At 41.3% G+C, this 12,344-nt stretch overlaps 1 protein-coding gene across 1 annotated transcript in view; it reads right to left on the reverse strand.

The window, feature by feature from the left end:
• PHEX (phosphate regulating endopeptidase X-linked) overlaps positions 1-12,344 on the reverse strand; it is a 97,160-nt gene that overhangs the window by 39,097 nt on the left and 45,719 nt on the right. Inside the window, exon 12 of the mRNA XM_068999320.1 lies at positions 11,261-11,362. Within this exon, the coding sequence (XP_068855421.1) occupies positions 11,261-11,362 (102 nt within the window). The remainder of the gene's footprint in view (positions 1-11,260; positions 11,363-12,344) is intronic.

A 12,344-nucleotide genomic window follows, 5' to 3' on the forward strand; every position in this document is an offset into this window, starting at 1 on the left:
TTGAAACCAAAGCCTCACTCAGAGAAAACTTACTGACAAGAAAATACATCTTAGTACACTTAAAAATACGACACCATAATTATAATGCTAGGAAACAGAGAGGAAAAGGGACACAGCAGTTCCTAAGAAATGCGTTCATTGGGATTACATGTTTGGTCTTAATATCTACTATTCAGCAAGACAATATTATTATTGCTCACCACAAAGATTAAAGCATCTAAAAGTTTAGTAGGACTACCATGGACAAAAGAGTCAGAAAAAGCAACAATGTACATCAGTGCCACTCTTTCCTCTCCTAAATCCCTTCTGGCTCCCTGGAATACAAAGATTCAGTCATTGGTTCAAGCACTGTGACAAAAGTTTCACTGGAATTAACTTTTCAGTTTAAACTAATACCACATTAAATTATTTTTTTTGTAGCAATAGAACTGGACTAAGTCAGAGATTGTGCAAAATTAGCATCTTTATTTCAGTCTTACTTATATAAACATACTAATTGACTGTGATGTTTTCATAAGCACAGCTCCTCAGTTCAACGCAACACTACAATTAATAGACCTATTCATATTTTCTCCTTCCACCAGAAACTTATTCTGCTGCCAGCTTTGTTTTAATTTTGTTAAGAAAAAAAATTCTTTTTCCATTTTGTTTTAATTTCATTTTCCATTCACAACCTCTGTGTGACAATTAGCATGATTCCATTATGTTATACACAGAATATTATATGAGAGACATATATTCTGTCCTTCATGAACAGAATGTCAGATCTGCAATAACTTCCTTTGTGGCACACAGAAAATATTTTCGTCTTTGAAGATATAAGTGCACTTATACTGCAGACCAGCACAACTGAGTTCCTGGCACAGGATGTGCTTAACTGCTAACTATTTCTGTCCAAAGCACCTTGGTGAGTTTTAAGGGTCTTTGGATTCTCAGTGGAGCTGGAATGATGCCCATGGACCAGAAGAAAGGTTGATGCCCAGATATGCAAAATGACTCAGCTATGGCACCACACCAGCAAGGAAAGGTCAGCTCCCGTGTGGGTTTTTCTGCACTGGATTCCCCTCTGCACACCTGTGCATCCTTTGGGGCATGACTGCACCAGGGTGTGTGGACAGCTGGGAGCTCCTCCAGCTGCACTTCAAACAAACCAGAAGCAATTGTTGTGTTCTGAAGGTACAGACTATCATTAGTATCATGCTGGTATGGATTAGACATAGATGATACAGATATAGATGTAGATATATGCCCCATGGTATGTGCTGCTAAGCTGCCTTTGATAGGACTCATGCCAAGCTAAGCTTGTACTCACACTTAGCACTGTAAAAGACCATACTCCTCAATGCCTTTATTTTCAGGCAACACTCCATGTTTTCCAATACAATTATCTCTGAAAACCAAACAACCAAACATACTCCCCCAACTCAAAATTCTCTTTGTGTTTTGAAATTACCTTAGATATCTTTACTAAAAACCTTTTGCACCGGGATCCTAAGGATTTGCAATAGCAAAAAAGAAAAAAAAAAAAAAGCCACCTTTGACTGGTCTTTTGTCACACTGGTGAGCTGCAGAAATTATTATGTTCCATTTTTTATAGAAACTACTTCCTGGGCCCATTTCACCGCTCGCCCCCAGAACACCTCATCAGTTAACCCATACTCCCATGTTCATGCCACCTCTTGCTAGAAACACACCCACCTTTCCAAAACTCTCTTCTGCTGTTTTTGCTTTAGCTCTGGGCAAGCAGCAGGCTTAAGAAAACCCACAATGCTAGCAAAATATAAGTCCCCAGGGACCTAAAAACACCCTGTGTGCTGAGATCTCTGGCACTGGACACTGAGAGAGGGGCAGGCTCAGGGATCAGAAAAAGGAGAGGAAGCTCTCTCCCTATCATAACTGTATGGGATATGATTTACCACAGCATTTCTTTTCCAGTTTTATGCAAAACTCTGAATAACCTGTTCCAGAAAGGGACTTCTGACCTTAGCGTCTGCTTGCATCAGTTTATAGTCATTTAACATTTTCAAGGTTAAGCAAAGGTTGCTGAGCATTTTTTTTTTTTAATAAAGAATAGCATGTGGAAAATTCCCTTTTCATTTTGCATTTCACAAGTGAGCTTCAGCCACAGTCTTGATGCAACAGAAACCAGACATGGCAGAGACTCCTTTTAACACTACTCAAACTGAAATAGTGACTGAGAACTTAAACTCCAGTGTTACTACTCATGACTTGCATGTTTTATCTCTGAGGAGAAATTCCTTTTCCTTGAACAGGGACCCTGCCCAGCACTGTACCAGTAAGCATGACACTATCAGTTGTCCATGCCTTGTAATATATGGGGGAAAGTGGATGCATACATAGACAAAAAACATAGGCTGCAGAATATAGAAAAATTACATTCAGAAAATGCTCTACTCAAGATGAAATTCCTCTCTATTCCAAATTTTTACATATTTTTATTTTTAAATAAATTATATTTAGGTGTTTTCACATTGATGAAGCTTATCCCATATGCAGAAAACTGAGCACAAGACACCTCACAGCTCCCTCACAAATGAGGGCAGCTGAGGAAGCCTTTATTCTTAGTCACAGCATCCTGGCCTCTAAAAGGCCACTAAAAGAACAAATTTCTGAGTCTCATAAACTCCTTGTGATAAGGCTCCTTCACAAATAACCTCCAGCAATACCAGTACCTGAAGCCATTTAAAATTTCACAACTTTGCTTCAGATCCCAGTGACTGGTACAATACCTGAGCAAGTTGAAGTGGTGCTGGCTCACGCTGCTGGTTGTGGACAGCTTGGTGCCAAGACTGAGGGTCCATGGTGGGGTCCCAGCCCAGGGCTCTGCCCTGCTAAGCTCCTCACCTGCTCCCAGCCAGCAGGCAGCTCTCCTCTCAGTGGGCATTTACAGCACACAGAGATCACCACAGCCAGGAAATGCACTTTCATTGGGAAGAGCGAGGGAGTGCCAAGCAGATACCCGAGCATGCCCTTGTAAACTCCTTCACACAGAGAATGGCTCTCCTGCACCTCCATATCTGCTACTGCTGAGCTGGGGGACCACACTGTCTTTGTAACTGTATCTCTACAGGAGACAGGTTTACTTGTTAAAACAAAGATAGTGAAAGTTAAAGCTGAAACTGTCAAAGTCTTCCAGGAGTGGTGGAGGATCTCTTGCTCTTTGGAAGAACTGCTCTGTCATTTAGCAGAGCAATGCTTTCATGTTATGTTTCTGCCATAAAACCTTCAGATGCACCCTGGTCCCTCAGCATCTCCAGGTGTCTGTCCATCTGTCTCCCTCCTACTTCAAGCATGAGATTTGTCACAAGTGTTTTGATGTCACGCACCCATTCTGGCCTTATGTATTCGTGACAGAGTCTGAAAAATGACAGCTGTGAGATCAGGGTTAAATACAATTTCCTCTCCCTTCACCTGTTTTCCACTATCTGTTTGCATGGTGCTCAGGTTATTAATGGAACTGACATGCCTGCACAACTGAGTGAGCAGTAGCAGCAGCCAGATAACAAGGGAGAAGCTGACAGCAGCAATCTAACCCCAGAGATAAGAGATAAGCAAACATGCCATGGCTATTAGTTTCAACTCTGGCCAATGGAGAAGAACATCTCCTGTGGTTACTCATCAGGAAAGCCCAGTCTTCCTGTGAAGGTTAAATTAAATTCAGGATGTGATAGATTATTCTTAGAGTTCAAAAACTAAAGTTTGTGATGAGAAATAAATATTTGATGTAAAACTAATAAGAAAGAAAAGTGGATGTTAATCTGACAGAAAGTGAAGACCTATTTTTATTCAGAGAAAAGCATGGAACACTTCTACTCTAGAAGGAAAGTACCATTCTCTGTTTCTTCCAGGTGAGAAAATATTACTCTAAAAACTGGCATTTTCCAAACAGCTCTCTCAGGAATGGTGCAGGAGTGGCAGCCTAAAAATCCTGGCTGAATTCCAAACTAGGTTAGTGCAAACTTCAAATCCCTTACATAATTTCTGAGCAGCATCTACTTTCCTTCCAGCTTCCTCCTGAGTTGTCCCCTTCTTTTCACATGTCCATGCACATGGTAAAAGGATTGGGCTGTTCAGCCTCAAGCAGGGATGACTGAGAGGGAACCTCATCAATGCCTGTAAGTATCTGAAGGGAGAGTGTCAGAGGATGAAGGAGGCTCTTCTTGGTGCTGCCAAGCAATAGGACAAGAGGCAGAAACTGACGCACAGGAAGTTCCACCTGAACATGAGGAAGAACTTCTTTACTCTGGAGGTGACCAAACACTGGAAGAGATGCCCAGAGAGGGTGTGGAGTCTCCCTGGCTGGAGATGTTCAAGAACCATCTGGACACAACCTTGTGCCATGTGCTCTGGGATGACCCTGCTTGAGCAGGGAGGTTGGACTAGGTGACCCAGCCTGTGGTCCCTCCCAGCCTGACCCATCCTGTGATTCTGTGAGAGATGAGTTAAACCAGGAAGATAAACCCCTAGTGATATATTTAATGCACAAGGGAATTGCAGACATGTTGGAAAAGAGTTAAAATGTGACTCTGCCTTTTCCAAACTTCAACACATTTCAACCTTCTGAGGAGATTTGCTCATTGCTCCCTGCAATGCAACTACTACAATGCAACAAGGCCCTTGAATTTCTTGCATCCAGACAGACACTACCCTAATTTCAGAATGCTCACTTCCACAAAGGAGAAGTGTGGCTAAGGTTTACTTGGCATTCAACAAAAGTACACTTTCTAATTTAAAAATGGCAAGGTTGTTTCAAGAATATCTGAATCAAACTTTGCGGTAAAACCAGTAAATTAGGAAGTCAGCAAAAGCCTATAGGCTTTTGAACAGGAATGAAGTGTCGAACTGCAATTAGAGCCTTTGGAAATTTCTCCCGCTTTTCTTAGCTCTTCTGAAGTATGTCTAGCAGTTCCTATGAGTGCTCTGAAGCAGTCTTACACTTTGTGAAGTTCTCTGACATCCTTGAAGCAAAGATATAAAGTCATCTTAAAGGAACCTGTAAAAGGTGTCTTACAAGCTTTAGTTTTGAAACTCCATCCCTCTCTTTTACCAAGTGTTGTTCTATCAGTTTTGTGCTGGCTTTCATTCCAGAAAAAAGCCCATTGGAATCAGAGGCACTGAGTCTCAGGGCTGGTTCCTCTGTCATATTTTTGCATTAGTTTTCATAGGACGGGTCTGCAGACCCCACAAGACTCAAAAGGCATTTTTAATTTTTGCAGAGCACCCAGTAACCACTTTCAAGACTGGATGATTTGTCATCTTTGTGCAAAACTAGCTTGGCATTAAGCAAGATTAATTTCAGCTCCTGAAGCTGTGGTGCTCAGCCTTTTTGTCTGGGCTTGCCTCAGATCTCAATGAAATGTTATTTTTCAGAACTGTATCTAGTGCATGTTTTGGACAGGCTATATGAAGAAAAGCAGGAGGCTCCATTCTCCCAGCATGTATTGTGGTGCCAATACTTTGCAGAAGCAAGAGTGAGCACAAAAAGAGAACAGGCAATGATGATTCTCTGATTTCTGCACTACCCTAACATAGGAGAAGATGACATTTTTCAGACAAGCAAAAATACATTCTTTTTATCCACAGAGCACAGTGAGGCAGTGGGACTCATTTCTTGGGAAGTTGTGGGATGATAAAAATTGTCATGGGTTCAAAAAGTCATTAGACAAACTCACTGCAGGAAAATATGCCTAACTACAAAGACACCACTTCTGGCTCAGGAAGCAAGCGAGCTGCAGTTTGTAGAAGCCAGGAAAGGATAGTGGGAATGTGTCCCTTTATGCTTACCCTGTCCTTAGGTTCATCTCTAAACATCTGCTACTGTTTGGCCACTGTCCGAAGCAGACACTGGACTCTGCTCTGAGCAGTGCAGCTGTCATGGCTGTAGTGAAATCCCCCAAATGTGGAAGAGAGGGAGACCATGGAGAACTGGGAAAGGGGGCAGGGGCTCAGATAATTGACTGCAGGGCTGGATAGGGCCAGCAAGTTCCAGCTGGGAAGTGAATGGCTACAGTAAGATAACCCATGAACACCTACCTCCTTTAAAGTACCTATACTTTGTTAAATCAGGGTTTGTACAGATGGCTCTTGATTTCCTAAGGGCTATTGGCCCAAATTACACTGTGTTTCCTAGGGAGGTTTGCTGGAGCTCTCTGAAGCAGCAGAATAAGCCCTGTAGGCTAAACAAAGGTACCTAACACTGCCCAAGAGAGCCACCTATAGCTAGGCACAGTCCTGATATTTTCCTGTGCTCCTCTTGACTCAGTCTTCAGACTCAGAGAGATGTGGAGAAAACAAAAGTTGCGTATACAACTTCCTTAGAAATAAAGGAAAGCAGCAGGCAAGTTCAGGAGCCAAATGATTGCACAGTGACCTTGGGATTTGTGCTCCATGACTTAAGGAGGTTAATAATGTTACAGAAAAATCTTACTAGAGGAAAAACAAGCTCTTTTTTGGCTTATCATCCATGCTTTAAAAATAGTACTGCAAAGCAAAAAAAAAAAACAACCCAAAAAAACCCCAATAAAAAACCCAACTTCCAAATAGGAAGTTATTCTTTTGCCATAGCCTAACAGGATATTTTATAAGAGAATTGCAAACTTTAAGAAAAACATCTTTTTTCAAACCTCCAGCTAAACCCAAGCACAAAGGGCATTTTAGGAAGGAAAAATAGTGATTAATAAAATAATGGTTCCTGTCCAGGAGTGGGAATAATTTAACATGTCAGTGATGATATTCCACTGAATAATCCTTTGAAGAGCAGAAGCAATAAATTACCATTTTAAAGAAGTGAGCCCTCATCACACAAGTTATGTCAGTGAAGTTTCAGTTGTGGGTTCTCCCCTTCCCCTGTGGCCCACCATGCCAAAACACAGCTGTCAATACCGTCTGGCTGCCATTGCTGGCTGCAATCTGTGCCTTCGCTGTAAGGGAAATAAAAGGCTCTCACTTCTCTCCCCCCACCCCTGCAGTTCTGCTCAGAAGTTGTGATGTGGCCATGGGTAACTCACAGAACACGCACTTGAAGAATGTTGCCAGACACACCCTTGGAGCTGCTCTCAGTTGAATAATTTCTCTGTTCTGTAAATGAGGGCAAAATGTAATGACCCTTACAAAAAAGAGACTAAAAGGGCAAGAACCGAAACCTTTTTGAGGTGTTTGTTTGTTTGTTTATCAGAGCACCCCATTGAAAATTCGGGGGCTAGCAGACATACTTGAAGCAAATTTGAGATGATAGTCAAATACGGTACAATAAAGAAGGGCTTGAATAGAGCAGAGGAGCAAGGACAAGAGAAAAAAACCTCACAGCACAGAGCCGAGCGCTTCTCTCGGACTCAGAGCTCCTTTGGAAGCTGCGTGAGCTCCATCCAGAGAGCCAGGTGAGAACTGCACGTGAAGGCAGAGTCACCTAACCCTGTTAGAAACTTTTTTGGTAAGATTGGCTTTCAGATGGTCTGGTTTAAATTAATCTTTCGATCCCAGAAAGAAAGAAATGGAGGGAGGAGAGAGGTAAATTATTAGATGTTATCTCATTATATTCTTTTGTTACAAAAAGAGTGTCAAAGCTTAACTCCAAAGTATACAAGGGCTAAAGAGATTATTCTCATTTCAAGGCTGCAAGACAATTGTTCCCTGTGTCACATGGAGTAGTAGATTTGATCCTTTAAACATCAAATTAGAAGTGTCCCTTCTGACAGACACAAAGAGTCACAGACACAGTGATTAGATAAAGCTGACAAGCTGCCTAAAGCAAAATTCAAGAATAGTTTCTACCAGAGGGTCTTTTGTAAGTCCTTTGGAGGTCAATGGTTCCTTTGATTGCAAAGCATCAGGCTGACAGCAAGGTATACAAATTTGGGCTCAGCCAAGCACAAAAGAAAGGTGGGCATCAGTCAGAAAACATGAAACAGAAAACACACCAAACAGTGAGTACCTGAATCAGAGAGAGGATTTGCCATTAATTCTCTTTCAAACCTGCCGTGTTCTTTACATTACAATGTTGTCATCTAAAGATACAATCACCACAAGGCTCTCTATGCTCATTGTCCAGACACCCAGATCCCACACTGACCCTATTCTTCCTTCAGGAAATGAGTAAAAAATTTGTTAATGACCCAAATATGCCTGCAATTAAAGGAAAACTAAAGGCAAATTAAATGGATCACATGGAGCAGGCCCAGAAAACAAAACCACCATCAGGTTTCTGCAATTAATTTCTTTTCAGAGCATCTGAACATTTCAAGAATGCGATGCAATTAAAAAAACAGAGGAAGAGCAAGATAGCTGAATCACAGTCATTTCCATGTAGGATACAGTTCTGCCATGGAACTTAGGGCAGAAGCTCCAATCTGCACTACTATAAGGGACAATGCGGCAGTTACTGATGAAAACATAGAAGACCAAAACATCCTTTACCTAACTAATAGCTTCCTTTCTTTACTTAATTGATAGAATAGAATTAGAACATTTTGGTTGGAAGGGACCTACAAGGAGTATTTTATCCAATGGCCAGATGACCTCAGAGTGACCAAAAGTTAAAGCACATTGTTAAGGGCATTGTCCAAGTGCCTCTTAAACACAAGTTTGGGCCATTGACCACCTCTCCAGGAAGCCTGTTCCAGTGTTTGACCACCCACTCAGTAAGGAAATGCTTCCTAATGTCCAGTCCAACCTCCCCTGATGAAGTAGCTTTTAACTGCTCCCACATATGCTGTCACTGGATCCAGGGAGATGAGATCAGCACGTCCCTCTCCACTTCCCCACTTTAGGAAGCTGTAGAGGTGGCCCCTCAGCCTCATTTTCTCCAGACAGCCTCAAAGTCCCTAGCTGTTCCTCACAGGACACTCCTTCCAGCCCTTTCACCGGTCTTGTTGCCCTCCCTTGGATGCCTTAAGGGATCTCCAGATTCTTTTTAAGTGTAGGGGCCCAGAACAACACACAGCACTCCAGGTGAGGCCACACCAACGCTGAACACAGCTGCCCTGCACCCTCTCTCTTCCAATTTATACTTGGTTCCTGGTGTTTTTCCATCCTGGGTGAAGAGTCCAGCATGTGGATGACATTTATTGACAAAGGAATGCAACTTCTACCAATTTCTATAATAAACTAATACTAGGGGGTTTTCAATCTCCCTTATAGAATTCATGCTGTCTGTGCTGCTTTATTAAAGCCTAAGTATTGAAAAAGTAACAGCAGAAAGTGCTAGGCTCATGAGATTTAATTGAACAGAGTAACAGATTTTGAAGGTTCTGTTGTATTATAAACCTTCTATTTCCCCAGTGAATTTTCTGACCCTATATGTAATGAATCTGTTTCTTGAACTAAAAACATGCTCATCCAAGAGTTCCAGGACAAATTGAATATCATTAACAATAAATAATATTTAGTAAATATGCATACACTCCATGTCTGGAAATCTACCAAATGTCTTTCTAGACTCTTTCCTTCCAGCCAAGTAGCTATTTCTGTGAATCTGAACTTAAACTTGTAGTCATAAGTCCTATCACATAATTGTTGCTGCAGTATCTAAGGCATTACATAACACTTGTCTCCTACAAGTTTGACCTGGTTCCTATGTCAGCAAACTATGAAATGGTTTTTCAGTTCAGTGAGAATGATTTTAAACCACTGGCTATTCATTTGATAGTACTATGGCTTGTAGCATTATTTTTGTTGTACTTATGGAATTTAGTTTGTCATGCATTGTTCAGCCCAGACTCACCTCACTAATTTCAGAACCTTCAATTACATGTCTAAATTGGGAGCAAAGTGGCATATGCTTCCAAAATGTGTCAACAGAGGGAAACAGCCTACCTTCTGATGAAAACCCTCCTTAAAACAGGAAAGGGAGAGCTTTTTTAGGGAATTTTGGCAATGTTTGTATTGTTTCCCTGCTGAAAGGCAGGTAGCAAATTCTGAACAAAATCACTAAGCAGGTTGTTATATAGAAATATCTTTATTAAGGAAATCATTAGAAAATCTTCCTGCTCTTATTTTGCATCAATTTTAACAAATATCTAAATTACAGATAATTATATTTCTAATGGTATTTCTAGGAAAAAAAAAAGTGTAACAGCCAATAAGAAGTAATAACTGCAGCCCATTTTACCATCAGGTTAGCAGGAAATAAATGTCATTTTACTACTGTTCTCTTGCTATAGAGTTTATTGGTGCATTTATGCAGCTCTATTTCATTTCTGCATATATGAAGAGCACTGCTGTATAAAATGTAAATGGACTGCACATGGAATTTAAATCTTTCCAATGACAAAATAGCTCAACAGCTTTTTCATTAGAATTACTAAAAAACTTTGAAGGCCATATTTGCTTTTAAATCAAAACACTGCTATTTTTATTCAAGCACAGAGAGCAGGAACAGTTCAGCTGCACTTGCCTGTCAGTTTATTCAAAGAGGGTGCTTACTGATTCACTGATACCCAATTGCCTCAACAAATAAGCACACAGACCTACACAACACTCTCCACTTGTCTTTTTATATGCCCCCTCCAATTGCTGCTCTGGGGACAGAGCTCTGCATCTGGACAGCCTTCCTTTCCACTCACCACATGCTGTAAAAATGGGAATAGAGTGGAAAGGCTTTGAGTACATCCTCCTGCCTTCACCTTTACCTCTTGCCCTTTATCGTGACTTTATCTAAGAACAATCAGGACCAGTAATGCCATCTTTGATTATCACACTTCATAACTGGCATTATTCTGTCAGGAAATGGATGTTCAGCTGGGATCACCATTACACTCTCAAAAGACAGCTCTCAAGTTAGGCCTCCCACCACAACACTGGAAAAACTATGAAACCTGAATTATTCTCACATTCCCTTCTAGCTGGATCCTCCATCTTCACAGCAAACACCCAGAGCTGTCACAGGTGTTTTAGACACTGTTTTCTGTCTGTAGATTCGTGGGTCCCTGAGATCCTAGTCAAGGTGAAAACTTTGTCAAGAAAAGCCAAATATGAAATAAGCTCATAGTCTACATCAGCCAGAGCTAGATAGGGAAAGGTGGAGAGAAGTGAAGAAGAACAAGGTAATAAAAATAACTTCTGCAAAGAAGCAGGAGCTCAGATGGCTCGGCTTCCAGAAAAACAAATGTGGCATGTGTCCCTTCTCTAACAAAATGATGAGTAGGTAGCTGGAACTGCAAGTGAAGTCCATGACATACTGTTACCACTCAAGTCAAATTTTATTTTAACAGGATTTTACTCATTCAACATTTATATTTATTACCTTCTCATGAGCTTTTCTTTTTGTTTCAGAGTCCATCCAGTCATTTTCCTTTTCTAGCATGTCAATAAAAGCCCAGCGAATTCCTTCAATCAACTCCTCCATCTGCAAAACATTTAGTAAATCCCTCCCCAGTAAGATATATCATAGCAGAATCATTGTAAGAAAAGATTTGGTGTACATAGGAGTGATAGACTTGGTTAGACCACGAATGATTTCAAATCAGGTGGTATCAGCTGTCCTTTCTTGAAGGCTAATTTCTGCTTTCTCTGATACTGAGACACTTCTTCTGAGGGTAAGTTTCTTTCCATCTTCTTTCCCTTCTGGTGTAGCACAGACCCTGTTCACTGCTGATCATTTCATGCCATATTTGTGAGAATACCCATCTTGAAATCGTAAATCATAAATCACTGAGAGATTTGCAGTCCTTTGGGGAGATTTCTGACCCTCCAGTTCTAGATCACTGGCCCATGCAGAAGGAGCCAGCCAAAAGGCATTTGCACAAATAAAGCCTTTTCTGCAGAGAGACAGTCTGTGGCCTGGTTTGGTTTATATGAGACTGAGACATGCCTTATTAATACTGCCAAAGAACTGAATTTGGGCTGACAGCACCATGATCCAAATACAAAGCAGTATCCAAATATTTAGCCTGTATTTAGCTGCATTTGTGAAGCATTGCTACCCTTTACTGCAGGGGTGGAGGCCCTGGCTCACACCACTGAGCAGCCTTAACTGCTTCTGTGGTCCTGGACCACCAGTGACAGCTGGGATCTGTGCAAAACTGGGAAAACCCACAACCACTTCAGCTTGGCTGCTTCTTCAGACACCTCTGCAAAGCCAAGACCACATCTCAAGCAAAAAAAAAAAAAAAAAAAAATAGACTGCTCAGTGAGTATGCACAGTAAGAAAATCCTGAAATTACAGAAAATAAGAAATCTAATGGCTAAGATGTGGATTATATGAGTCTAAAGAGCCCTCATTCCTATGGATCTGTCTGGCAGCCCAGAAAGGCGTACGCAACCAGCTGCCACTATTTGCACCAGCAGATGAGCCCCATGACAGATAGCCATGGGGAATACTGTGAGAG

Source organism: Aphelocoma coerulescens, chromosome 1 (genome assembly GCF_041296385.1).
Source record: "Aphelocoma coerulescens isolate FSJ_1873_10779 chromosome 1, UR_Acoe_1.0, whole genome shotgun sequence".
NCBI classification, from domain to species: domain Eukaryota; kingdom Metazoa; phylum Chordata; class Aves; order Passeriformes; family Corvidae; genus Aphelocoma; species Aphelocoma coerulescens.